Raw genomic sequence first — 25,570 nt, forward strand, 5'->3', positions numbered from 1 at the left:
CAAGCACCACGCTTATCCGTTCATGGTATGGTGCCTTCTGTGGACAGACGCGGTATGATCTTTTCATGTACTTTTGGACTACAGCTATTGTCGGGCTGTAGGAGTAATCTTCCAGCAAAATTTTGATCTGTTGCAGTTGTGGGATATGAAATTCTGTGCATAGTTGCTTGTCTCACTGGTGATTCTTAATCATTCCATCGCCATCATTATCCAATCTGTCTGTCTTCCGGTCTCCAGAATGGTACACCCAAAATATCAAAGATGCGCTTCTCATCCTGCCCTTCCACAAGCCGTCCTTTGGTGATTCTCTGTCGGCCCCGGCCTCGTAGCACGTCCTTGTAGAGCCCATGCTGATTCAACCTCATGTTCTTCTTACTCGCCAGGAGCCGTATGCTCCTGTTGAAGATATCGTCGCCGGTAAAGTATATCAAGGCGGCTCCAAGCTCTGCCCACGGTACAAACAACAGATCAATCCGTCGCCATATATCAGTGCCCGGCAAAGCTGAGCAGCCGTGCCATTTTGTGGCATCATCTCCAGTCCCTGTAGCCAATGCAACCTTCAGAAATCCCTGCTCTGTCAGCTCTGGGATAACCGTGTTCATCATGAGTGTTCGTATCTGCAGTATGTTCGCCCCCTCTTTGGTGATGATACAGTCTATGTCTCCACAGTCTGCTTTACCTCTTCTGAAGGAGCCACCCACAATCATCTGTAAACCTTCATCTGCACCTCTGAGGGCTTTTCTGACAATGGAGGCATGCTGAGCAACCTCGTCACGAGGGATTCGCCGTTGGAGGTCGTCGTAGTGGTCAAGTCCGACGAGCTGGCAAGGAGTCAAGTTGACTTTCCGGCGGATGTCTTTCAGAGTACGGTGGCCTTGGGAGTACCACGAGGCAGCTGTCTGAGCACCAACACCATATATACCCATAAAGAGCTCCAGTGTCTGATCACGAGGATCTTTCTGGGCTTCGTCGAGTCTCCGAATCCTATCTTTGGAGACGAATTCTTCGATCATTCCAGCTATGCTCTCACCAACAGCGTTCAATGACATGGCCTGCTCCTTCGTACGAACCAGCTCGTTTTCAGATTTCAGTGCGCCGATTGCTTTACGGAAGGCTGTCATGCGCCAGTGGTCACCCTTACGGTCGTAGAATGTCGCCAGCTTCTGGAGGTTCTCGATGGTTCTACCGTTCGGATTCATGCCATCGGCATCACTGCCATGCTTCACCATGCATTGAAAGCCGGCACTTTGCTTCTGCATCTCGTCGTCCTGGCGCAGTATAGCAAAGGCAAGATCCTGGCCTTCTCGGTGTGGAGCTTCATTTGCAGTGTCAAAGCTCGGGTCCATTGACAGATAGTCTAGGTCCTTCACAGTTTGGATCGTGACACCAAGCTGATCATCTGATATCGTCGATACCTTGTGCGCTTTTTGCTCGCCGACCAAAGGTGACTTGGACGGGGTGATATCACCCCTTCTTAATTGAGATTTGGGGCGCATTGGTGTTTTGATTCGAGACAGCGCCGTATTTGCAGTATGACCTTGAATACGGTCATGTTGAAGAGATTCAAATCCAGGGACCAAGAATTTCTTTCTATTGACGTCTTGAGGCTGTTTTAGCGAAAAGCTATGTACGAGCCACTCCTCAAGTACAATCGCCGGACATTCCTGCGGCTTGTTATAAGGATGGCACACAATATTGGATCAGGCAAACTGACCGGAACCTTTCCTGAAGGAAACGAGGCTGCGACCTCTGACATCGTATAGCTGTTGTCGACAATGATATGTGTCACATCATCATACCATTCATGTACCCATTCAGCTCCCAACAGGACGCTTTTGTACATTCTGATACGGCGAACAGGATGATCGTCGTCATTGGGGACAAAGTCTGTTTGATGTTGTCAATAATGACAAAGTATCCATGGTAGAAAGCGGGAATACGTACAGAAGATAAACTCCCTAAAGAATTGCTGTTCTATTGGGACGGCTGTCAACTTCATACTCTTTGGAACTTGCCTCTTCCGCTGCTTCAGATTTAATATATTTGTAGAGTTCCTTTTCTCTGCCTTCACGGGTAGGTTGGTTGGCTTGGTGGCATTCTTGGTTTTCACCTCAAACCTTGTCTTCTTCTTGCGCGCTGGACTGAGATTTCGGGATTCTCTATTATCGCCATCGCCTTCATCCTCGATCACAATCGGTGCAGGTTGCGACGGCTCTTCATGTAATCGTTTCTTGGCATGAGCCTGGAGGATGTTGCGAGATCGGGTGCCAGAGTAAGGTTCATCAGTATGTCTTGATTGTTCCCGGAACTTAACTGGTCGAGCTGTATGTTGATCGTGGGAAGTGTCTGACGCTTCATCGTGACTTTCGTCGTCGCTGACAAGATCGTCTAAACGATATAAATGTTCAAAAAACCTTGCCTTTTCTTCTTTTTCCTGGGACGACGCCATGCTGTGGTCTGGCTGGTGAGCGACGAATGAAAAGGAAACTTGCCGTGTTGGATATTCATAGTCATATAACCTCCACGTACTGAAAGTTTGCTTCGGCACGTCAGTGAGAAGTAAATGTTGCACATTCACTGCAAGGAGTGACAATGGTGGGGGTGGAAGCCGTTCACGGTACGGTACACGACTTTTATTTGTTCCTTTCGCGGTTCAAATAGTGATGACGCGCAGTCATGTGATGCGTTCTAGAAAATTATGGGCAAGTATTCCGTGCCTTTGTGTTCCAATGAGCAAAGCTTCCCCGATACCAGAGTATTGTGATTAACACAACACCATCTGGAGTCCTCAGTGGTTAAGCATGAATAGGGGACGAGAGGACTTATGTTGCCTCTTTGTCGCTCTCGCGCTCCGACCTCACAGCCGATGCATATACAGGAGGAACCAGCTGGCATGGCATCCTCACATACGTTATGCCTCGTCCTCGAACCCTCCGTCACCGGCTCCCAAACAACAAGAGCTTCCGAAGAAACCCAGTGTCCCTCTACATGTTGGCCTGGACCGCAACCCTGACGCCGTGTCGGCCATCTCCCGAATACCTATACCACGAGGCGAACGAGGCGAGAAATTCACCCCGTCTGTCCTCTCACGGCCACTAGGACTTGAACATCCTCCTCTGCCGGGACAGAACAGCCCCATTGATGCTCGCTCGCTGCGCGAACGCAAGGAGGATTTCGCAAACTACCAGAAAGCGCTTGAGCGTCGGCGAATCTACCTGCGTTCTTATTTCCGCCCGTACTTCCAAGAATGGAGTCGCACCGAACACTACAAGGGCAAGAGCTTCGTGTCTAACGAGCGCCTTTTCCGACGGGACAAGGCTCTCTATTTCCCCAACATCTGGGGGCCGACACTTGCAAAAGAAGGAGACGGTCCCGACGGCGGAAGAGACATCACACCTACCATCACGGGCAAAATCTCGCTCATAGGCATGCAGTCTGGCCAGTGGGCTGAAGAACAGGTCGACACATTTTTCGGCCCGAAGGACAACCCTGACTTGTCTGGGATTATCGCAGCGAGCAATGGGTTGGTCCAACGTGTCGATATCAATATTCAAGGGGATTGGATTCGTGCATGGCTCGTCAAAATGTTCCAAGGACGACTACGGAGCATGATCCCCGATGACCGCTGGGACAAATATTTCATGATCAAACTCCCACGAGATATTCGACGAGGGCTGACAGACGATGTGCGAGACGCCATGGGCCTTTTGAATTCCCAAGTGGGTTATGTCTATCTGGTCGACTCCAGCTGTAAAATTAGATGGGCCGGAAGTGGCCATGCATGGGAAGGCGAAGTCGCCGGTCTCAACTCCGCTCTTCAAAGACTGATACAAGAAGAACGAAAATTACAGTCATCATAACATCCCATGTCAAAATCGTGCTTGGTCCTCGATGGAGCTTCAAATAGACCGCGCTCCTCTGGAACGCCTCCATCCAAAATCAAACTGCTCAAGATAGTTTCCCAACGCCGAATCAGCACAATGCCTGCCACAATTACCACCTAGCCAGATTCCTGTCGTTCAATCATCATGGTCAATGCGACCTAAGCATCACAATTTTCCGGTTTAATGCTAGAAGGCAGCAGTCAGCAAAAAGGCTTTTCGGTTTCAGAAGACGATCATACATACCCACACTTGGGACATACTTCGTCCGACTCCGCGCCGTCCAAGATCTCATGCACGACCCTACACTTTTTTGATGCGGCCTTGTTATCAGTCTTCTTGGTCGTTCTTGAAGAAGCAGCTGCCTTGTCGCACATTGAGTGAACATAGTACGGAGCCGGGCGTGCAGTGCCAGGACAGCAGCTCCAATGGTACGTATAGTAAATACACATGAGGTAGACTTTTGTGTCTTGATCGTCGAATTATTGAAGGATGACGATCTCAGAGGTACCTGAGCCGATTGATTGGTAGTCGAAACGAGACTGGCAGTAGTTTGGTACAAATATCGAACTTTCCGGTCACCTCTTCTGTCGATAGAGAGAGGCTATCTCAATTGTTCTCGTGCAATCGGTGTTCTGGGTTCGGAGATAATATGGTCCATTCCTCAATCCCTTTTGGGAGAGTGACCAGTCAGGACCTTTCAATATAATATAGAATCGCCTCTCCTGGCAACCACAGTAACTCGTTTTACTGGGGTTTGTAGCAAGCAGCCCAGCAGCCAGTAAGAAACTCCTTTGTTTGTTTTACAATGATGTAAAAAAAATCCCGGAATGGTATTGTGTTTGATTCCGAACGCAGCGATCCAGCGCGCACAATGAATAGGGTATTCTTGAGAATTATTTCCAGTCAGGGGACAGATAAGGCCTGAGTTGTTTGATTGTTCAAGCGTGCGCCCGAGACCACACGGCAGTAAACAAAGAGAAGATGAAAACCAGAATCGGGAATGATTATGTCGTCGACTTGAAAAAAAAAACAGCCCACTGTATCCTATGGAGGACGTTTGTGGGAAATACTACCAGGAGTGTGTAGGCGGATCAAACGAGTAGTTATTTTTGAAAGAGAGGAGAGAGAAAAAGAGTCCACCAACGTTTTGGAGCGAGCGAGCTTTGTACAAAAGATGGAAGCCGCAACAAGACTTTCTTAGGTGGCCAAGGGTAGAGGCTCTAGTAGGTTCAGGCACTGCACATAGATTACGGCCAGGTATGGGGGAGAGTAAAGTAAGAAAATCAAAGCGTCGAAAAAAATTGCCTCACACCCACTATTCCGTCTATACCCAAGACTTTTGTGGTTCGAATGGGAAAAGCGGGATGATGTCGTTGGGAAGGGGGAGAAAAAAAAGAGGAAACTCTTTAGAGTTGCCTTTATATCCGTCCAGGTTGCAACCGCGTTCACTCCAGGTTAGGTAGGTAGTATCTCGTACGACGACGAGGACTTGTAGATTTGCTGCGGGAGACGCGGAAAGACAAGAAGTCTGGTGTGTGTGTGTGTGTGTGTGGTGGTTCACTCGGCAGCTTCTTCTTCTTCTTCTTCATCTTCATCATCATCATGGGTCATCATTGGGCACAGAAGGAATTCTCTCAGTAGAGACAGAAGGGTGAAGGGTGAAGGAAAAGCAAGAAAACGCCGCATTGGCAAAAGAACGGGCAGATACACACACACTCTCTTCTCCCTCGGTCTCGCCCTCGAAAGCCGGCAAACCCGCGGCTTCCAATAAAGACGTGTGTAGAGATATAATGTTGTAGTTAGTCAAATGCTTGTTTCCCTTGAGATGTAGCATTGGCCAATGAATGATCTGGTAATCTACTCCGTACATCAAGTACGTATTGCCGTGGTCGCATCGGCACCGGTTTCCTGGCTGAACTTTTTAGCCCTGGCCGGCCACGATACGCATTGCCCAAGGTGCTTATTTACTCCAAAAAGAAGCCTTGACGTCTGCCATTTGAACATTGCCCTTCGCAAGTCAAAAATGTCTTGTACACCGTACTACCTAGGGACCTAGGTAGGGATGTAGGTACGGAAACCTCCGTAACGCACAGATTGTCGTCATCCGGTGTGGCCGACCGCGACAGAATGGTCACTGGATCGTCCGACTACAGGTCCAAAGGGCAGAGGGTAGAGGGAACTTCCAACCTTCAGACACTGAAGTCAAGCCTTGCTCGTTCTGCTCCCGAAGATGATGAAGAGAGTCGCAGCTGTGACATATGTCCAATGCCGTTGGGGTCTTTAAGGCCATGATAGACAACATGCAAGTGTGCTCGACTCATAATGTGGAAGAGTAGAGCATACTCGTACCTAGGTACGCAACAGGGACATATCATTCTCTATCCTCCCAGAACCAGCTCGTTCAGTGATATCATATTATGACAACCTAGAAACAGCAGTGCCAGAACGCCCAGGTAGTGGTACCTTTTAACATACAAAGTCCGTTGTGTCGCATGCTAAAATCAATTTGAACACGGGAAGACCGAGACCATAAGATCATTCCTGCTTTGGGGGTTGAGTTGAAACAAGTCCAGGCTCATAGCAAGCTGCCACCGTACGACAAATTCGTCTAGCTGCAAATGCCATCCAATAGAACAGTGGCTGTTTCGGCAGGCCACTGTAGGTTCGATCGTGACACCCGAGAACGGGAGAGGAACCATCCGATTCTTATCAACATAGCAAGGCATTGAAAGTTACCTCTCCTGGTTTCACTCGTGTGCGGAGGCAGGATTCCCCACGTAGGAGACTGGTGTAGTTTTCGAAAACTGTACTCTCTGAAGTCGTGGTAGGCGTCGCTGGTTGTTGCTTCCGTTGTTTGTCCACCCAAAGAAATCGTGGCCAACTGTGCCCGAGATCTGAGGCCCGAAAATAATTCCATCCCTACCTCAGCTAAAGTACATTAGCATCAGAAAGCAAAAGGCAATAAAACTGCCCAAGATAATTCCGTCTCTTCTCCGTTTGGTGCCGATCCTCGAAATCAGACCGTTGACGCCCGGAATCTGTGCTGCCGCACTGGTAATTCGACGATTGATGCTCGCAAGCGTCTCTCTCTGAATGCCAAAGTTCTCATTGATGGCGTACGCCTGGGCCAACACCCCATCAATCACATTATGACTTTGATCTAGCCGTGCCCGCTCCTGAAGCATATACTCGGCTTCAGCCTCGGCCGGATTTGAGCTTCTGAAAGCGTCGATATCGGACCTCACATTGGCCAAGAGATGTTGTCGGTCTCGTGCTTCTGATACCGAGGCTTTGAGCCGGCGAAGTTCCTGCCGATGTTCGTTCAAGACTTCACGATGTCGCGACAGATTGTTCTGCTTCAGACTGGATGTGCTCGAAGCACTCTCAGAGTCCAGAAGTCGGGAAAGTTGAGCAATCAAACCGTCACGCTGTTCCCCTTCATATTAGAACCACGTGCCCCAACTCTAATCATGCATAATGCTGACCTTGTCTAGCAACTCTTGAATCTCTACCTCATTCCTTTGTTCTTCTTCGGACGGTTTGGCAGGTAAATTCGAGGTGGAAGCGAATTGCGAGTACGTGTGAAATAAGGCTTCAGTCTATATGCACGAATGGTCAGTCGTGGCAGCATGCTAGTACTCTTTCCAAAATGCATACCTGACTCTCTAGGGTCCTGATCTGTTGACGCAATTGCGCCCATCCGCCGCCGGTTGCCATCCCATGAACAGAAATGAGACGAGAGAATAGTTCACTTCGTTCTTTTTATAATTCGAGACTCGTTCGCAGGGCGGATGATCTCATGGTGCTGAACTCGATCAACCTGGATACAAGCCACGGAGTACGAGTACATTTGTTGGAGTCCGTACGAGTAAATGGAAGTCTAGGCTTCTGCTGCATGTGAAGACCCAATGCACTAAACGAGGCTCGAGCACTAGATATCGAACTTGGCCTAAACTGGTATAGACATACTTCTCACGTGACAAACACTCTTGGCGTAAATTGTCCGCACTATCGAAATTTGAGGCTATCCCGCAGTCCAACGACGACTTCCAACCTGCGACTTTTGCTTTTTCCAACACTCGAATCACCAACTTTTTCCAGACGTCGACAAGGTTCACATATCAGCCAAGATGGTACGGAATCCCATTCCTCGAAGCGGCCCCCTCCTCCCAGATCTCTCTTCTGCGCACAAGGAAATATACTGACATTTGGGGGCATTTTGTAGTCGACCAACGCAAGAGTCAAGCCGGGCCAGCTCTGGAACAAGGGCCGCGACGATTTGAAGAAGCAACTCGATGAGCTCAAGACCGAGTTGGGTCAACTCCGTGTCCAAAAGATTGCCGGTGGTGCCTCTTCAAAACTCACCAGAATGTACGTTCAGACCAGACCGGGCCCTACAACGAAACCCAAAAAATGCAAATCTACAAAATTATCTCAATTGGAGGGAAACCAAAAAAAGTTACTGACCTTCATCCTCCAAAAACAGACACGATCTCCGCAAGTCGATCGCTCGAGTCCTGACCGTCATCAACGCCAACCAGAGACACCAACTCCGCCTGTTCTACCAGAAGAAGAAGTACCTCCCTCTCGACCTCCGACCCAAGCAGACTCGCGCCATCCGCCGACGACTGAGCAAGAAGGACGCCAGCAGGATCACCGAGAAGCAGAAGAAGAGACAGACTCACTTCCCCCAGAGAAAGTATGCCATCAAGGCCGAGGCATAAACGACCCTGTTATTTCTGTTTGTGAGGAGTGTCAACAACACGTCAGGCATGGATTCGAAGGGGTTGGGGGGAAGAGAGACAAGGAGTAAGCTGAGAGACGATGATCCGGAATTCTGGACGTGCCAAAAAGCCTGCGCTTCATGGGAATTGGCATTGAACAACGGATGGGATGTTTTCATCCTTGCTCTATCGACAACCTGGGCCGGCTATATGCGTGCGGCCCTAGCTTGCGCAGGATGTTTTTAGGCATGGGATGTTTCTTGTTGAAAATGGGGGGATACTGCTTCTTCTGGCAGCCTCATCCCTACCCAACAACTTTGTTCCAGGCGAAAGACTAGAAAATGAAAGACCAAAAATTCATGAACACATCAATCGATATCGTCCGTCAATTTTGAACTACCATTTGAGGAATTGAGCACAGGTTTCAAATGCATATTGATCCGTCAGCCCACCGCTATGAGCACAGATCGGCTCAAAATGGTCCAACGTCCACAACATATGACAGCATCTGTCGCCAATGAGTGACTTATGTATGTGTGTATGTGTGACGGTAAGGTCCTCCAACGCATGACCCCCCAAGACAATATGAAAACGTAGATCTCCCTCAGTGGAAAAGTCTAGCTCGACCCTGCAAGCCCTGTTTCTCGGAAAACTTCGTGAGCCCTTTTGTACCTCATTTCTTTTTTCAAGATCTCGCTTTACTGTTTCCAAGGTACAATGATCCAGTTACCGTCACAGACACACTTGGCAAGCAGTGAAGCCACGGTCTTGCTCGCCCAGTCGGGTGGAGGGACCACGATGTCGGCGCTGAAACTCCCACACCTCAAGCAGCGTCTGACGATCAAGTTTCCGGGCGGCTCACCCGGCTCCGTCACACCCTTGGTGATGGGCCTTTTCCTGTGGACGTCGTAGATGACCCTCCCCTGCTGCGAGTGACCTTGACTCCTTCCGAGGACATCGCGGTTGAGGAAGATGTAGTCCAGATCGATGCGATCCGTGAACAGCTTCAACCTGTCGATCAGGTTCTTCGCGCGCAACCCGGCCGGGCTGTTGAACAGCTTCGTCAGCAGTATCTTGATCGTCCCCTGGTACGATTCCGGCACGACACCGGTGGCCATCATCTCGAGCTGTCGCATCGTCGTGGCGGCAATGTCGCCGTCAACGTCACCCTGCGCGGTCCAGCGGTACTCGAGGATCGCTTCGATCGCGGGAAAGGTGATTCCTTTGCCGGTAGTATGGGCCTGGATCGTCTGCAAAACCTGCAGCTGATGCCTGGTCTTGGGCTCGGCGCTTTTGGCATACGCCCTGACTGCACGGATGAAGGCGACGAGGAACACTCGCGAGCAGTGGATGTTGAGCAACAATGCCACCAGCCCTTGGGTGCCGTCACCGTTCACGTCACCTAGAGTCCCGGACTTTCCATCGAACATTTCCGGGTTCGTCTCGCGATCGCTGATCTCCAGGATTGTACTCACGATCCATCGTATCACGGCCAGACCCCACCGGATGTTTAGACACAGCATGTCGGAGTAGTCCTGGGACATGGTGGCGGTGGCATGCGCAACGTCGCGTAAATTCATAAAGAGCAACGTCGCAGTGTGGCGGATGTTGCTTGCCACCCAGGCCCATTGAGCGGCGAGGGACCAGCCGCCGACATGCCCGCCACTAGATGCGATTGAAGGTAGTTGAGGGCAGTAGGCTACAAGCATGGCATGATAAGCCATAACCCGCCCCATGACCTGCTTATGAAATATCCGCTCCAGCTCCGAGTTTTGCGTCTTTTCATTAATGAACTCCGTATCTCTGAAGAGAGTACGGTACATGCCAACGACGACGGTGGGGAGCACGTCTTGAGGAATAGAGTGCTGGGCGCACATGATCACGTCATCTATGCTGGCATTGCTCCAGCATGCTCTTGCAAAGGCCAGATTCAATGAAGCAACTGCCGCGTCAACATTCAAGTCGAGCGGCTGTTGGACCGGGCCTTGGATTTGGTATTCTAGAGCCGCGATCTCAGTTTTGTCGTCATGACCGACATCAGCTCTCACGCAAGCATTGATTGAGAAAGCCGGACATTTCATGTCTGTAAAAGGATACGTGAAGCCCGATTGGGCCATCGATGTAGTTTCTGCAACCGAAGCGGCGTACGAGAGAGGAGAAAAGTCTTCGGAACTGAGGAAATCGGTACGGTTCTCAGTGGTAGTGACAACATATGCCTGGAGGCCGTCGACATGATGTATTGTTACGATCGCCTGTTCGATCTTCTCTGACTGGGCTCGTAGAGCGAGAACTGACGTCGGTTCACTTTTGCCAGTACCTTTGGAGGGCAGGCTTTCGAAAAGAGGATGCAAATTCCGTTGGACGGGAGTGATGGACCACCTCCTAATCATGCTTCCAGTGAGTGCCCCAGGGTCAGTAATGCTGTGCGCTTTGTTGATTCCTGTGAATACCGCAACTACTGCTACCGGACCCGATGGCTGGTTCTCGATTTCAGGACTTTGTGTCAATTCAAGGTGGCTCAAACGCCATGAGTTAGGGTCATAGACATCAGTCATGGCTGCTGATCCGACTGGACTAGCCTGTACCTTGCTTGGAATAAAGTTGAAGTTCACACTCGGCAACTCTTTTTCGTTGGATGTGGAGGCAGGCCATGCGATTGACATCAAGCAGACAGATATCTCCCCATGGATGGAATGCAGCGCGATCATCATTCTGTTATTGGCACTGAGAGAAAGGCTGGCGTGACTATATAGCGTGTCATTCATGACGTTGAGATTCTGGGTAACTCTGATATATTGGCCGTCGTTGCCCAAATACCAGAGTCCAACGGTACCGGAATGATGGACAGCCACAAGACCGTGCGGGAAGAATGGACCGAGTGGTTTCGCTCGAACGTTTGTGTGCAACCATCTGGTGTCACTCTTGGTAGCATGGGTAACTATATTCCTCGCTCGGTCGTGTCGATCTTGGTTCAACCATGCCATTCCGATGATTTGGGAAGCATCGGTCACCTCATCGAGGTCTCCTGGTTTGGAGAGGACGAAGCGGTTAACGGCGATATGGGAACATTGGTAGATGAACAAGCGACCTTTGGCATCGACAATGGCGAGGTCCTGTCCATGACCACTGAAAAGAAGCCCAACTGCGTCCTCGAACAGCGTTGGCAGAACGATCTTCTCGTCTAGCTCCCACGACTTAGCCTCGTAGTTGTAACGCAAGCATTCCACGCGGACAGATGAACCATCTTCTGAAATGCTGGCGACATGCCCAAGTCTAGACCAAGCCACTCGTTCCGAAAAGCCGCAAAACCATCTTCGCTGAAGCTGATCGAGGGTGGTGGCTTTTGTTGGAAGGACGACATTCGCTGCAGCATTGAGAGCGGTATTGGTATCCAGCTGCTGAATCTGCTCGAGGGTGTTCTGGTTGAAAAATGCCTCGGAGGCGAAGTCGTCTGTCTGTTCTAGGCCATTCGTTTTCAGAGAATTCAATGACTCCATGTTGGTCGGGCAATGCTCATTCTATGAGTAGTTCCAAGGGCAGGCTTGAATTCCAAATGCGCCCGGGGTTTTTTCTGGAGCAGGGTAATCTGAGCCTGCGTACTCGGGAAAGCTTTTATCGAATTCTTCTTCCAGAGATGGACTATTCATAAGTTCCAACTGCTCTGGTGGGAAATCGGCGAATCGCTCTTCGATTTGATCATCGTCAACATCATCCTATGAGTGCATATCCAAATTCATTTTGGCACGATTCGAGGGCTTTCGCGTAGTATGAGAGTATCCTTCCTCGCACTTGTCACAATAGTCACAAAAGTCACCAGTGTCGATGAGTACTGCGATGACGATGTAGCTGATACTAGTAGCACGTTTCTTTCTCGACACAATCCCTAGTTAGACAACGGCAGTCAGAAATTCTGGGTGGCCCTTAGAGTCGTGTGGATATTCCTTGTGGCTTTACAAATGGCTTGTGCGGGAGTCTGACTGGACCAGGTGTCAAGCCACAAGCCTGGGACAGGCGGTAGTCCGGGTAACAGTCGATACGAGTCTGCAAGGACGAGGCTTCTTTGTATAATGACTGTTGTTCATCCGCTAAGTATGTAACATAGATACTCGTTGTGTTGCTACTATCTTGTGGCAGATGCGATCCTGCTCGTTCGATGAACCGTTGATGACAGGGCAATGCGAAAGACACGATGATTTGGGTCACAAAGTGAAGTGAACGCACTCAAAGTTGAGGTTGTGACATTCACGGTTGGGCGTCGGAGACGAAAGAGCCGCAGGCACCAGCTGCGCCCAAAGCAGCAAATCCCAGGCTCTTCTCAGGCTTGTCCCCGGGGGGCCTTGCTAGGCGTTGCCTGATCTGCCGCGCCCAAAGATGACTGCAAACAGGCGTCGACAGGCGTCCCTGGCCGGGCTGATGCCCCAAACAGACAATGCAGGGCCCCCAGACAAGCCTAAAGAATTTTCCCACAGCAAGCCAACGCACAGACCGCCAAAGTGCCACCTATTATTGGCTCTTTATTGTTTTGCAATGCTCGTCTAAAACTTAGCGTCCTATTGCGGATTGCCGTCCTTGTATTGTATACCGTACCGCCCATTCCCTACGAGTTCTTTACGGAGAACCGATCGATCATATTGGAGTCCACACCTTGTTTGTGTCTTGTTGTGCATCTCCTCTTCGTTGCTGTTTTTCCCGCTCATGCAGCCGCTGACGCTTCCGTCTTCTCCCTCCACTCATCATCCTTAGCGAGTCAAGTCCATGGCCAGGTTCCCCCAGGTCCCCCAAAGCCGGTGCCAGCCTCATCGTAAAACTGCGCCTCTCTTGCCTCAGCTCATCATCACCTCACTCAACTTTGACAACAAACTCATCCTATTTTTCTAGTCCCTCTACATTCTTTCCAGCTTCCAACTAGTTGATTCTGGATCGCATCTCCTTCGTCCGTTTGGTCGAAAAGTTTGGACACCCAGACTTTCATCCACCTTTTCGTCAGATCCAGACATGCGATAAACCATAACTTTAAGTCTCACAATAACAACGATGAACGTCGACGACATTTCAGAGCTATCGTCTCCTTTGAGCTCTATACCAAGCTCCCCTCTCAGCTCTCCTCCAAGTTCCCCGACGATACCACCCGGCTTCCAGGTTGTCACCCCCCCACCTTCGCAACATGCCGGCGACGATATGCCCCCTGCTCGCAAACGTCGAAAGATCGAACCAAGGATTCGGACTACGCAGCATCTTGACCTGATTTCAGACGCTGCGCAGTCTGATTATGACCGCACAGAGGCGTTGGATACGCTGCTAAAAGCTCTTCGAGGCAGAAAGAAGATTGTTGTGATTGCAGGGGCCGGCATATCTGTCTCAGCGGGAATACCTGACTTTAGATCCTCCCAAGGCTTGTTCAACAGTCTGAAAGGCGAGCACAAACTCAAAAGCTCTGGAAAAATGCTTTTTGATGCTTCAGTCTACAAGGATGACCATTCCACCTCGAGTTTTCATGACATGGTACGGAAGCTGGCCAGAATGTCGGAGAACGCCAAGCCGACAGCTTTTCATCGCTTTCTGGCGAGATTGTCTGTGGAGGGCCGACTGTTGCGACTCTATACACAGAATGTAGACGGCCTGGAAGGCTCTCTTCCGCCCCTCACGACCCAAGTTCCGCTCAACCACAAGGCGCCATGGCCACAGACCATCCAACTACATGGAGGACTTGAGAAAATGATGTGTCAAAAATGCAGACACGTCTCTGAATTCGAGGCGGGTCTGTTCGATGGACCAACGCCTCCACTGTGCCCACAGTGTGTCGCCGCTGATGCATTACGGACAAAGCATGCCGGGAAAAGGAGTCATGGAGTTGGTAGATTAAGGCCCAGGATTGTTCTCTACAACGAACACAATCCGGATGACGAAGCGATTGGTGCTGTGACCACGGCCGACTTTCGAACAAGACCTGATGCAGTAATTGTGGTGGGAACGAGCATGAAAATTCCAGCAGTGAGACGAATCGTACACGAGATGTGCCAGATTGTTCGGGATCGAAGAGAAGGCACGACGGTCTGGATCAATCGAGATCCCGTTCCACCCGGTAAGGACCTCGAGAATTTGTGGGACTTGGTAGTGAAGGGCGACAGCGACGAGGTTGCTCGTTTGGCAGGCTTGAGAGAATGGAATGACCCGAACATGGATTTGGTGGAAAATCACACGACAGTCGATCTCGAAGCCGCTCGATCTACCCAATCACAAATAGAGGTTGTCGTTCCGACTACTCCGAAGAAGGGCGAAAGCAAACCCAAGGGGCAGAAGCGTTGCAAGAAACAGTCGCCTTCTGTTGTCATTCATACCGTTACGCCACCGCGCAGCCAGAATGGCGACCGAGTGTCAAATGCGTCCAAGGAGGATCAGACTCCTTCGACTTCACCTGTGCGTATCAAACTCAAAGTTGGAAAGCGCAGTGAACAGGCAGCGTCTACACAGGTGAAGAATCCCGCCAGCTCGGGAAGAACCATTGCGGATGTTCTCGGCGGCAAAGAGAACCGGAATAAGCAGTCTGGTAAACCGAAGACCTCGCTCAACCGGAAAAAGGTCACCAAAATTCGTGCATCGACAAGTTCGCGAGGTGCAAACACGCAACAACGTATCGTCGGGAAAGTCACCAAGCCAAAAGTGTCTGTCGAGATCACACAGCAGAATAAAAAGGTCGCGCCTGAACCTTTGTCACCGAGACGGTACTCGAATGAGACGGTTGTCCCTCCCCTAAAATCAGAGTACTCGAGTGTGGAACCAAGTCCTGCTCCTGAAACACCGCCATCCTACAGCAGCGAATGGCGGAATTGTGAAACAATCTCTCCTTCCGGCAGGGTACCTTCTGATATGGTCCGGTTGTTGAACTAGACCAGCCCGACCGAGCTTCTCAGTTCCCTCTCTCAAGCAGCCGCACGCACACCAGTGCCATATGCCAAGTCGCCCACGCCAGTTTCATACTGGCTAATAGTGTGAACGGCGTGTTTGGTGTCGAAGTTCTATCACAATGATGACGACGTACTAGTGTTATGATTTTTATTTTTTCTTTTCCTCTTCTCCTCTTTTTTTCCCAAAGGCAGAGACGAACGGCCTACGGGTTTTCAACGGTCTTTGGCGATGAAGCATACACGGACGCATTATGAGGCCTGGGCATCTACAGGTGGCCTTGGGATAGCAGGAAGCCAGCTACGGTACATTGACGGGAATGTCCATGCATTTTCACGGTGGCCACTTTTTTGTTGTTACCCCAGATGGGTTGATTGTCAACGGGGCGATTGCATTCTTGCCTTTTGAAAGCAAGAGTCCATCCGAGGTGCTTGGACCGGGGCGAATATTCATACGGTCGGACTTTCTAGGGCGTATAAAAGAAACATATGGACCTGCTACCTCTTCTAGGTGGAATATACATACAGGAAACCTACGGAGTAACGGATGGTTAACTTGGTCGTAATACAGAGCTCGAGAGCAATGGGTATCTTGGAGATGAGTTTCTGTATCTGATGATGTACACAAGAACAACCTCATCAGAGGCTTTTAGCATTTCCAACTGAGCGGTTACTTGCTTGTTACTTTCTGACATTGCGGAACGAAAACGATGGAAGTATTTGATCGTTTTGTTTTGGCTCGAATCGTTGTTTTCAATTCCACTATCAACAAAAAAAAGATCACAAGGACCGTGGGGTATACACAATATATATACTATTTGTAGATGTCAACCACAAACCGACCAAGAATAATTTCGTGACTCGTCAAAAGAGAAGGTCGTGTCCAGACTACTTGGTGCCCTTCGCCTTCTTTCGGTCATCCTTTTCTTTTCTTTTTTCTTCCTAGAGGTCGTCTTCACAGCGCTTGTCCTAGGCCTCCTATTTGAGTATACCTACCATCTCTTCCTGCAAGGTCGGCGGCCCTTAACCTCCGTCCTTGTTGAAATGGGCCTCCACCACCACCGAGTCCAGCTGGACCCGAATCACGCATGTGCCTCGCGGCGGCAGCAGCAGCAGCAGCAGCACCACCACCACCACCACCATCGTTGTTCGATCGAGGACCCGAACTGCGCCGACCGTGTCTCTGCCATCCGTTCGGCAGCCCGGAACTCACACGCCAGTTGGAACTAAAGTCCATGTCGACGTGGCGGGGATCGAAATCACTCCCGTCCAAGGAAAACATTGAGCTGGTGTTGTTGTCTCGCGGGAGGGGAGGTGTACTGTCCCTGCGCCGTCGCCTGGATATTTCTTGAGGATACTCGTCTTGTTGTTCTCCTCCACGACTCTCGCGGCGGGGGCGGCCATTCGTGAGCGGAGGATACTGACGACTGTCGACGACAGACTTCTTCTCGGACGGAGTGACGCCCTCGCCGCCGTCGCCGACCCGAGGCGCCGACGAGAAGAAGCCGCCGTAGTGTTCTGCGCCGGCACCGGGCGGGTACGTGTCGTACGGCGTAGGAGTGGTGTCGTACTCGAAGCTATATCTGCTCCTGCTTCGACTTTTGCCGTTGCTTTGGCTGCTGTCGCGGGACCTACGGCTTGGAAGAGCGTTCAAGCCGCCGTCGCCGCCGCCGCCGTCGCCGCTCGTCGTCGGTGGTGAGCGAGATGGGTCGTCGCGCCGGACTTCGCTGGACAAGGGACTGGGGACGGCTGGACGGTTGGGGTCGTTGAATACTGGACCACCGTTGCTGTCGCGTCTCGGGCTCCGGATGGGCGCGACTATTTGCTGCGAAGGTGGATTCGCCGTGGGGCGCTCGGGATCATCTGCCAGACCAGCTCCTGGAGCAAGGACGTCATGGTAAGGATTACTGGGTAGGACATCGCTATAAGAATTGCGGTTCTCTGAGGCCGTGGAACCGTGGGAGTCGTTGGAAATCCTCCGTGGAGATGGGAATGTATTGGTCGCCGGACTCCGAGTACGGCGATGTGTCCATTCTTTGCCATGGTTTCCTGATCGATTGTCCTCGCTGTGACGTGCGATGGCGGTCGCTGCGAGTGTACCTGCCGTGAGCTCTGCTGCCGTCTTCCCATTATGGTGATCTTGCTGAGGATTGCCTGAATTATATTCTGTCTCAATCGCTCCAAGATCTCTGGCGGCATTCTTGCCATAATGTTGCTCGCTCGAAGGATCGTTTCTTGCTGAAAATCTTGATAGAGCCGCGGTCTCAGCGACTGGGTCAATAGGAGACACTGGTGAAGCTGGCCAAGATTCCCTGTTGTTCACGCTGTTGATTGGCACCGGTTTCCGATGAATTTGACGAGGGACCTGAGGTTCGACGGCCTTCTCATCCTGAACTGGAGTTTTCTCGTCGTCGCTTCTCCTTTTTTGATGATGATGATGCATCATGCCTGCTCCAATGGCCGCACCTGCAAGACCAGCCACAGCCGCATTTTTCTTGGGGGATGAATTGGTCGTGAAGCCCTTTGGCCAACTCATTGGCCTGGCTGCCTCTACTTCTTTTTCATCGAGAAAGGGCTCATCACCCTCAACCATGCCGTCTGTCAGACCGGCTCGGGAGTTCGGTGCCGTCCTCCTGGGTGGAGGGGGAACTGGGATGAAAGGGTTCTCGTGCCCATCGTAGCCACGAAATGCTGGATGTTCCGACATAAGTGGTGCAGACCCCGAAGCGCCAATCTCAAGGCGCGAAGAAGTTTTGCTGTCAGGAATGTCGGACTGCCTATTCAACCTCCAGCTCTCAACCTCGTCATCGCCTGGGGAGAGAGTCCGGTGGCGCGCCGACTGGCCATGTCGGCGTTTTCGGCATAATAACACCGCCAGGATGAAAAGTCCAAGAGCAAGAGCCCCTAGCACGGTTCCCAAGATAATCGCTAGGTTGTGATCATGGTTAGACCCTTTTGATGCTGGGAGACTTGTGCTGGTCTCTTCAGTTGCGCCGACCACTGAGGATGTTCCGAGCGCCGACACTGACAAGGAAGTCGCTGTATGCGATGGCTCTGTTGAGGATAGCTGCAACACACTTGAAGATGATCTGGATGAGGATGAGGGCGAGGAAGTGAAGGTGGTAGATACCGGAAGAGAAGGTGAGGACGATGGAGAGGAGGATGTGGTCGCAGAGGAGGTTGATGGCGTGCTCGAGAATGTGTCTGAACTTGTACTCGGCGCAGTCGTTTCGCTGGAACTGGATGGCTCTGATGTGGTTGACACAGAAGACGCGGAAGGGTCCGCTGTCACTGCTGACACGACAGAAGAGATGATCTGTGTAGCTTCTGTGTATATTGAATGTGCTTCAGAGACAAGAACACTCAATGGATCGTCCTGCGCGGCGACCATTGACAGGAAACATGGTATAACCACGACAATGCCAATGAACTTCATGGTGGATATGGCTTTTCCTCCGCCAGAACCTTGATGTGGGAGCACAGTCACTTGTCATACAGTCCAAGCTGGATAGATTGTATGCTACTATGCAAGCATATTATGTTGGGATGAAACAATCAAGTGTCAGTAACAATCTCGCGGCATGTAGAACATGGTTATCAAGAAGCGCAAGAAGGAGAACAAGAAGAAGCACTGAGACATGACCGTCATGTAAATATTAGCTTGCAGTGATATGCGAGGCACCTAGTCTTTCATTCGTAAACACCTACCTTTGCAAGGGTCCTCAAAGCCCATGTGGAAGACAGAGCGATGCCCTCGCGAGACATAGTCTGTAAGGTCAACGAGCGTTAACGCCAGTTAGGACGGGGCTTTCAGGGTTCTGGAACAGAACCGCCGCATGCAATTGCTCTACCACGATGCTTAGTTCCCAGTCGATTCTGGGACAGCGGTCGATCTCGTGTTACCGAGGGATCAAATTCCATGATGTGAATGGATGGTAAAGTGAAGTCTGGACGGACAAGAACGAAAGAAAGAGGGAAGACTTGGACGATCTCATATGCAGGGTCGACGGGTGCGTGATGTGATTGGTTCGTTTGTGTGGCTGCGTGGCGGTGCAGGTTCATCAGTGGCGAACTTCGACCAACATCTCGGATTTTCCAACCGCTTTATGATTTGGAGAGAGAAGAAGTACAGCGACAGCGTACGATACGAGTGGGATTAGTATAGTATCTTTCGAGTCTGGCAGAGCCGGAAGAATGTCTTCCGTAGTGGCCATGGGACCAGCACTACCTTAAGGACCCTGTGGGAATACCTCCTGAGGTCAATGATCGGTACGAGCGCGAGTTGAGGACAACTCTTCCATAGTGCGTTGAGCAAGGGATCGGCAACAACCTTGAAAGGACAAGTATTTTTAGGTACACCAGATGAGTGAATGTCTTTGCTGATTCCTCTCGTCTATCAATTCGATGATGCCTTGTTCTATTTCTACGTACTCGTCCTCGATGGCGTTTTCTTGTTACCAGGTACGAGTAATCGTCGTGAACTGTTTGTCAAAAAGCCTGGAGTGTTCCTCTGATCTGCGAGTGGTAAGATCCATATACCAGTCTCAACATACGACTCGGGTTCGTCATTGCGATAAAATGTTGACATGGCCTGCTGTTCGTACTCCAACAAGTTACTGTCATTCTCACACCTCACTGCAGGGTTATCCTTTTGTCTGACGAAATGTCTCTCTTTGGGTCGGTAGGGGACTTGTGTGAGTCCATCTCTATCTGGTTGTCAGACCACAACGACATGTTTTGATATCGACTGATCCAGCGATGCTTGTTAATTCGCTCCGTCAGGAATGTACGTGATTGGATGAACAATGCAACCAACCGGTGTCTGAGTTGTTTGCTCGCATGGTTCACAACAGGGATGGATGGAAGATGCATGGTTTGTTCTTATCCATCCTGCGTCCTCCATACCAGCCAGGCACCGATGCAGCCTATTGTACGGATGCCTGGTCAGGTGATCAGGACGTATCGGATCGCATGAGGCACTGGGTGGATGCGCCAATGCTGGAATTATGCATCAGACTAAATCAAGAGGGGCAAAGACCTGGTGCCTAAAATACCCTACCGCCAATAACAACAGGCACTAGGGACTGACAGGTGTGCCCCCCGGCTGTCACCCCTTCCCGGGCGATATTGCTGAGGCAGACTGTGTGGTTCTGGGCCACCTGTCCGTCCCCTCCCTCCCTTTCGCTCTCTCTGTCTGCCTTTCCCTCTCACTCTCCTTCTCTCCCTTGCTCTTACTTTCTGCGCCTCTATCCACGACTATCCTGCGCTTTCCTATACACTTCCTGTGCCATCCCCCCCAGTCTGCCTCTTCGCTTCATTCCACCTCCCAAAAACCTGGCATTCCACCCACGACTTCGTTCACCATCTTCCAGCTATCTTACTTTTAATCCATCTTCTTCCTGTACACCACCATCTTGCGCTACACTTCGACCTGTTCTTTGCCTTCCGATCCTCGGGAACGTCCAGCGACCATAGCGGATCCGCTTATCCGCCTCTTCTGCGTCATTCATTCCACTGCAACAGCCATCTGTCCTCTGCTTTGATCGACAATCTTCTCTTTTTGCCTTTGAGCAAATCTTCGATAATATCACATTCACTATTCTCACTCTTCCAGGCGCTGCGCGCTGTTTGATACAACATTTATAATCCTAGTAATTCGTGACGATATCGATTTGTTCCAGTTTGTCCCTGTGTGGCTCTCGCACGGGCTTGACTGACTTACCTTCCTTTTGATTCGAGGTCTACCACGACATCGAAAGTCGAAAGTTGTGACTGTGTAAAGAGGATTTGTGGCAAAACTACCAGTACCGTTCAAAGACAGTTGATCGAGAGTGTGTTCCGCAAAGGGTTAGAAGAAACACATGGCCAGTGGTGGAATTCCCAGTCTTCAATGACTAAATGGTCCAAATGAACAGTCTGAAAACGCCGAGAGTTTTGCATTTTGCACTGAGGAGCGCCCAACAATGTTGCGCCTGTTGTCCTGGACAGGTTGTGATAAAGCCGCTTCGCCAGAAATGAGAATGTTTGTTCCCAAACAAGACTCCCCCGCCTCTGGTGCCCTCACAATGCCTCCCAAGCACAAGCGCAAACAGTCTGGTGACAACCAGGGCCAGTCGGAGAGGAAACGGGCGAAGATTGTTGAAAGAAACAATTCGAAGCCTTCCTCCCTCGTGACTGCCCGCGCCCCTTCCGCCGAAGGCCAGACAGTGAACACCTCAATTACCATGAACGACGTACCGGCATCCCTTCCAACGCCACCGGATATCAAGATAGAAGATTCCGATCTGGAGACTACCGCGAGCACATCAAATACTCGGGCAACATCGATTGATGACGATACGGTATCGGCGAAACGTCTTGATTCCCTACGCAACGTCATACAGACTCAATTTGGTCTGGAGATTTTGCTCAAGCACAAAGAACTTCGCCTCATTGAACAAGAAATTGCAAAATGCCAGACTTCACTAGAGCAGCTGCGAAGATGTAAGGAGATTCCCTATCCAGCCTCTCAGCAACCTTCGCTGGCGGTAAGCAACGGCACAGGTGCTGCTCTGCGCAAAGCTTTCCCAACGCCCCTGCCTCAGTCTCCTTCAGCTTGGGGCGTGACTGATGGTCCTTACGCTCGTCACTATGCGAAATGGCTCATACCAGATGCACGCTTTGACGGCGGGGTCGACCCAGAACCTATGAGCAGAATTCCAACTGGTAAATCGCCCATGAAGTCTAGGTCAATGAGAGGAAGCTTTGAGGCGCCCTCTGCCTCTAGTAGCTCCCGTTCCAATAGAGGTGGTAAACTCAAGGCTTTGCCACCTGGATACGGACAGCCCAAGGAAAAAGCTACCGGCCCGATGATCGTCAAGCGTAAGTCTGATGGATCTATGGTCAAGTTGGTCTGCCCCGATTGTGGTCGACATGACTTTGGAAGTGCTCAGGGTTTCATCAACCACTGTCGCATCGGTCATGGCAGAAGTTTTGCCAGCCACGATGCAGCAGCCGATGCTTGCGGTGAGCCTGTAGAAGTCGATGAGTCTGGAGCCATTGTTGGCGCTGAACCAACAGCAACGCCCACAACAGGAAATGTCCATCCTCTGATCCGTTCAGCCAAGCTCTTGCAGCCAAGTCCACCGAAAACATCCATCCAGAATGGCTTTGCCGCTACTACACCGAAGAGCATTTCACCTGATTTCAAAGAATCAACTTTGACACCAAATCTTTCAGACCTGGTTAAGAACCGAGGTTTTGGTATCGATTTGGATATTCTGGTCACTGAAGCGAAGACGAAAGTTGAGCTTCCCGAAATTGAATCAGATGATGAGGAGGAGATGGATGTTGATGTTCCTGTGCAAGCTGCAGGCCAAGGTCGCCATCCCCAAGTTGCAATGAGTAAACAGCCACCAAAACCCACCAAGTCTCCCATGTCCTCCCCGCTCCTGAGCACGAGTATGACAAGATCGCCGAATGTGCGTGCCGGTGCGATCCCTCAGTATGACGGCGCAGCCGACGATTTCATACAACATCGTCCTCGAGGAATTCATCTACCCATGACGCACTCAGCTGGACCTGATTTGCAGCCATCGGATCCCTCTCCCACCAGCGAGTCCAACCAGGCCCCTAGTCTAGTTGATGATGACGAGGAGTACGAACCGCATTCCCCGACCAGCAGTTCTGTTTCTGACGAACATGATGATGGGGAGGTGGTTTTCGAGGTTCAGGGCGACGATGATGACGCACGAACTGTTCTTCATGCACCAGAGTTTCAATCAAGCCAGCCAAGTTGTGCGCAACATGCCAGACCTGCCACTCATGCCAGGCGGCCCTCGGCAATAAGACGACATGGCGAAGAAAGGGAAGAGAAGCACGTCAGCTTCGTCAGCCCGAGTCCTGCAAGAGATATGCCCATGGGCCGCCAAAGTGCGGATCGGAAGAAACGGAAGGTTCAGTGATTACACGGAGAGACTTCAATTCTCTAGACTTAACTTCTATCCAAAACCCCAAATTCAGTGTTCCCGGAGTTTAGTGTAGAAGGAGATGCTTGTGGCACGGTCTGATTTGTTGATTTTGGAGCTTTGGATAAAGCACGTATGGGATTGATAGGGATACACCAGCATTGGTATCAATATTGTATGCTATACATAGTACATGCACGAGTTTGCATCATCGCCACTATCAGTCGAATGTAAGCAATATGCTTGCAAGCCAACAATGAAAAGACTCAGCTCTAGATTGTATGTGTTTCAATTGTCATTATCCAAATTCGAACTGCTAGCGATCGCTACTGCAAGGCTGAGAGGGGCGTGTACCGTAGTACCGGGTGGCCTTGTACATTGCGTCAGATGTTTCTGGAATCGCCAAGGCTCCATCATCTTCACCCTTCGCCGCTCACGAATTCGACAACTCGAGTGCGATTGTGTGGTACCTCTTTGCCCGTTGACTTTTTGAAATTCCATTTCAGCTTGGTCAATACATTGGTCAATTCATTCGATTCCGTTGATGTGAAATACCCTTCACAGCCTTTTGACACGAGCAGGTGAGCGAGCACAAGGTGTCATCCCGTCCGGTCGAGATGGCGCAAAAGTGTGTGCACAAAGGATGCGGCAAGGTCTTTACGGATCCAGATGAAGAATGCGTCTACCATCCCGGACCTCCTGAGTTTCACGAAGGACAAAAAGGTGAGGAGCAAGATAAGCCTTCCCAACTTGTCTCTTTTTTTCTTGTGTTTTGTCAATTTCGCGAAGTAGTACGATTTTCAAGTGATTGTTGGTCTGACCCATGTCCCCTGGCACAGGCTGGAAATGCTGCAAACCCCGAGTCTTGACGTTTGACGAATTCCTGGCCATTCCGCCGTGCACGAAGGGCAAGCACTCGACCGTCGATGACACGCCCGTGGCCCCTGCGAAACCTGAAGCGGTCGATGCGTCGAACATTGTCGCCGCGGCACCTATCCCGGTCCCGGTGACGAGACCTATCGCGACCAGCCTCGCCGCCGCCCAGCAGCCCACCCCGTCCACGACGCCCAAGCCCGAGCCTCCCGAAGACGAATCGGACGATCCGGACGCCCAGATCCCTCCGAACGCAACGTGCAAGAGACGAGGCTGCGGGAGGTCTCGAGATGACAAAGTGCCGCGCCACGAGGAGGAGTGCACGTACCATCCTGGCGTCCCCATCTTCCACGAAGGCAGCAAGGGGTGGACCTGTTGTAAACGGCGGGTCCTCGAGTTTGACGAGTTCATGAAGATCGAGGGCTGCAAGACAAAGAAGCGACATTGCTACGTGGGCAAGCCGAAGCCGAAGAAGGAGACTGCCGATGGCGGCGGCGACGGCGTGACTGGCGACGGGGAGGAGTTGCTGCCCACGGTGCGCAACGACTTCTACCAGACCGTGGGTAGTGTAATTGTGAGCTTCTACCTGAAGAAGATCGACAAGGAGAGGGCAAAGGTCGAGTTCAAGGAGAACGGGACGGAGGTCGATCTCGACTTGCCGACGAGTGACGGGAAACGGTACAAGAGCGTCGTGCCGCTGTTTGCGGAGATCGTTCCCGACAAGAGCGCGTTCAAGATCATGGGCACAAAGTTGGAACTGGAACTTTGTAAGAAGGACGGCACGAGTTGGTCGACGTTGCGGAGTGATGAACAAGCATCAGGGACCAGAATTCAGATCGGAAGGGCTGGGAGAGTGTAGATGAGGGTTATCAGAGTGTCAAGAAATTACGATGCCTATGGATGTTCAAAAACAAAACGTGATGTCGTGGGAGGAGAACCTGGTTACGATGTGATGATAGCGAGGATGAAAATGAGGCCCGACGGGTTGAACAGAACAGAGTAACAATTTTCTTTTTGATATAGAGCATAGCGAGGCGTACATATTCGAGAGAAGGAGAGAGAGAGAGAAACTCAAAGGACTCTCAGTCTTAAAGATGAAGTATAACAAGGTGATACTATGGAAAATAACGTGTGGTGCGTTCTGCGTACTGGGTATAATGTTTCTTTCTTGTATTCTATCTGGATGCAGAAGACCTACATTCTACAAAGTAGATGACCTCCTCCATCCGCTACTTTGATCA

The 25,570-nt window shown here is 50.9% G+C and overlaps 9 protein-coding genes across 9 annotated transcripts; 5 read left to right on the plus strand and 4 right to left on the minus strand.

Moving 5' to 3' along the window:
• Positions 1-107: 107 nt before the first annotated feature.
• On the minus strand, positions 108-2,674 carry PV06_02124 (uncharacterized protein). The gene is made up of 3 exons (XM_016402772.1): positions 1,945-2,674; positions 1,715-1,887; positions 108-1,664 (listed from the first exon to the last, which is right to left on the minus strand). The coding sequence occupies exons 1-3, from the start codon at positions 2,447-2,449 to the stop codon at positions 207-209; spliced, it is 2,136 nt and encodes a 711-aa protein (XP_016266669.1). The 5' UTR covers positions 2,450-2,674; the 3' UTR covers positions 108-206.
• A 70-nt stretch (positions 2,675-2,744) lies between these two features.
• PV06_02125 (uncharacterized protein) lies at positions 2,745-4,617 on the plus strand. The gene has a single exon (XM_016402773.1). It carries the CDS (start codon positions 2,802-2,804, stop codon positions 3,858-3,860), a length of 1,059 nt encoding a protein of 352 aa, XP_016266670.1. The 5' UTR covers positions 2,745-2,801; the 3' UTR covers positions 3,861-4,617.
• Positions 4,618-5,677: 1,060 nt separating this feature from the next.
• Positions 5,678-7,766, minus strand: PV06_02126 (uncharacterized protein). Its single transcript, XM_016402774.1, has 3 exons — positions 7,542-7,766; positions 7,370-7,483; positions 5,678-7,312 (listed from the first exon to the last, which is right to left on the minus strand). Exons 1-3 carry the CDS (start codon positions 7,599-7,601, stop codon positions 6,809-6,811), a joined length of 678 nt encoding a protein of 225 aa, XP_016266671.1. The 5' UTR covers positions 7,602-7,766; the 3' UTR covers positions 5,678-6,808.
• Positions 7,767-7,941: 175 nt separating this feature from the next.
• On the plus strand, positions 7,942-8,986 carry PV06_02127 (60S ribosomal protein L35). The gene is made up of 3 exons (XM_016402775.1): positions 7,942-8,017; positions 8,110-8,255; positions 8,371-8,986. Exons 1-3 carry the CDS (start codon positions 8,015-8,017, stop codon positions 8,606-8,608), a joined length of 387 nt encoding a protein of 128 aa, XP_016266672.1. The 5' UTR covers positions 7,942-8,014; the 3' UTR covers positions 8,609-8,986.
• Positions 8,987-9,079: 93 nt separating this feature from the next.
• PV06_02128 (uncharacterized protein) lies at positions 9,080-12,307 on the minus strand. Its single transcript, XM_016402776.1, has one exon. It carries the CDS (start codon positions 12,103-12,105, stop codon positions 9,307-9,309), a length of 2,799 nt encoding a protein of 932 aa, XP_016266673.1. The 5' UTR covers positions 12,106-12,307; the 3' UTR covers positions 9,080-9,306.
• Positions 12,308-13,228: 921 nt separating this feature from the next.
• On the plus strand, positions 13,229-16,219 carry PV06_02129 (uncharacterized protein). The gene has a single exon (XM_016402777.1). The coding sequence runs from the start codon at positions 13,643-13,645 to the stop codon at positions 15,494-15,496; it is 1,854 nt and encodes a 617-aa protein (XP_016266674.1). The 5' UTR covers positions 13,229-13,642; the 3' UTR covers positions 15,497-16,219.
• A 29-nt stretch (positions 16,220-16,248) lies between these two features.
• On the minus strand, positions 16,249-19,228 carry PV06_02130 (uncharacterized protein). The gene has a single exon (XM_016402778.1). The coding sequence runs from the start codon at positions 18,944-18,946 to the stop codon at positions 16,466-16,468; it is 2,481 nt and encodes an 826-aa protein (XP_016266675.1). The 5' UTR covers positions 18,947-19,228; the 3' UTR covers positions 16,249-16,465.
• Positions 19,229-20,720: 1,492 nt separating this feature from the next.
• Positions 20,721-23,740, plus strand: PV06_02131 (uncharacterized protein). The gene has a single exon (XM_016402779.1). It carries the CDS (start codon positions 21,474-21,476, stop codon positions 23,451-23,453), a length of 1,980 nt encoding a protein of 659 aa, XP_016266676.1. The 5' UTR covers positions 20,721-21,473; the 3' UTR covers positions 23,454-23,740.
• An 86-nt stretch (positions 23,741-23,826) lies between these two features.
• PV06_02132 (uncharacterized protein) lies at positions 23,827-25,484 on the plus strand. The gene is made up of 2 exons (XM_016402780.1): positions 23,827-24,179; positions 24,296-25,484. Exons 1-2 carry the CDS (start codon positions 24,074-24,076, stop codon positions 25,186-25,188), a joined length of 999 nt encoding a protein of 332 aa, XP_016266677.1. The 5' UTR covers positions 23,827-24,073; the 3' UTR covers positions 25,189-25,484.
• Positions 25,485-25,570: the final 86 nt, after the last annotated feature.

This window comes from Exophiala oligosperma (genome assembly GCF_000835515.1).
Source record: "Exophiala oligosperma strain CBS 72588 unplaced genomic scaffold supercont1.2, whole genome shotgun sequence".
Classification (NCBI taxonomy): domain Eukaryota; kingdom Fungi; phylum Ascomycota; class Eurotiomycetes; order Chaetothyriales; family Herpotrichiellaceae; genus Exophiala; species Exophiala oligosperma.

Bases quoted from the DNA above. Each gene is read 5' to 3' on its own strand.
- PV06_02129 (XM_016402777.1), top strand. From the start codon at position 13,643: ATGAACGTCGACGACATTTCAGAGCTATCGTCTCCTTTGAGCTCTATA.
- PV06_02131 (XM_016402779.1), top strand. From the start codon at position 21,474: ATGTTGCGCCTGTTGTCCTGGACAGGTTGTGATAAAGCCGCTTCGCCA.
- PV06_02128 (XM_016402776.1), bottom strand. From the start codon at position 12,105: ATGGAGTCATTGAATTCTCTGAAAACGAATGGCCTAGAACAGACAGAC.
- PV06_02127 (XM_016402775.1), top strand. The intron at 8,256-8,370 runs GTACGTTCAGAC...CTCCAAAAACAG, and splicing joins TCTTCAAAACTCACCAGAAT to ACACGATCTCCGCAAGTCGA.
- PV06_02130 (XM_016402778.1), bottom strand. From the start codon at position 18,946: ATGAAGTTCATTGGCATTGTCGTGGTTATACCATGTTTCCTGTCAATG.
- PV06_02132 (XM_016402780.1), top strand. From the start codon at position 24,074: ATGGCGCAAAAGTGTGTGCACAAAGGATGCGGCAAGGTCTTTACGGAT. The intron at 24,180-24,295 runs GTGAGGAGCAAG...CCCCTGGCACAG, and splicing joins GTTTCACGAAGGACAAAAAG to GCTGGAAATGCTGCAAACCC.
- PV06_02125 (XM_016402773.1), top strand. From the start codon at position 2,802: ATGAATAGGGGACGAGAGGACTTATGTTGCCTCTTTGTCGCTCTCGCG.
- PV06_02126 (XM_016402774.1), bottom strand. From the start codon at position 7,601: ATGGCAACCGGCGGCGGATGGGCGCAATTGCGTCAACAGATCAGGACC. The intron at 7,484-7,541 runs GTATGCATTTTG...TCGTGCATATAG, and splicing joins TCAGGACCCTAGAGAGTCAG to ACTGAAGCCTTATTTCACAC. The intron at 7,313-7,369 runs GTCAGCATTATG...GAAGGGGAACAG, and splicing joins TTCAAGAGTTGCTAGACAAG to CGTGACGGTTTGATTGCTCA.
- PV06_02124 (XM_016402772.1), bottom strand. From the start codon at position 2,449: ATGGCGTCGTCCCAGGAAAAAGAAGAAAAGGCAAGGTTTTTTGAACAT. The intron at 1,888-1,944 runs GTACGTATTCCC...AACATCAAACAG, and splicing joins CTTTAGGGAGTTTATCTTCT to ACTTTGTCCCCAATGACGAC. The intron at 1,665-1,714 runs GTCAGTTTGCCT...AACAAGCCGCAG, and splicing joins TTCCTTCAGGAAAGGTTCCG to GAATGTCCGGCGATTGTACT.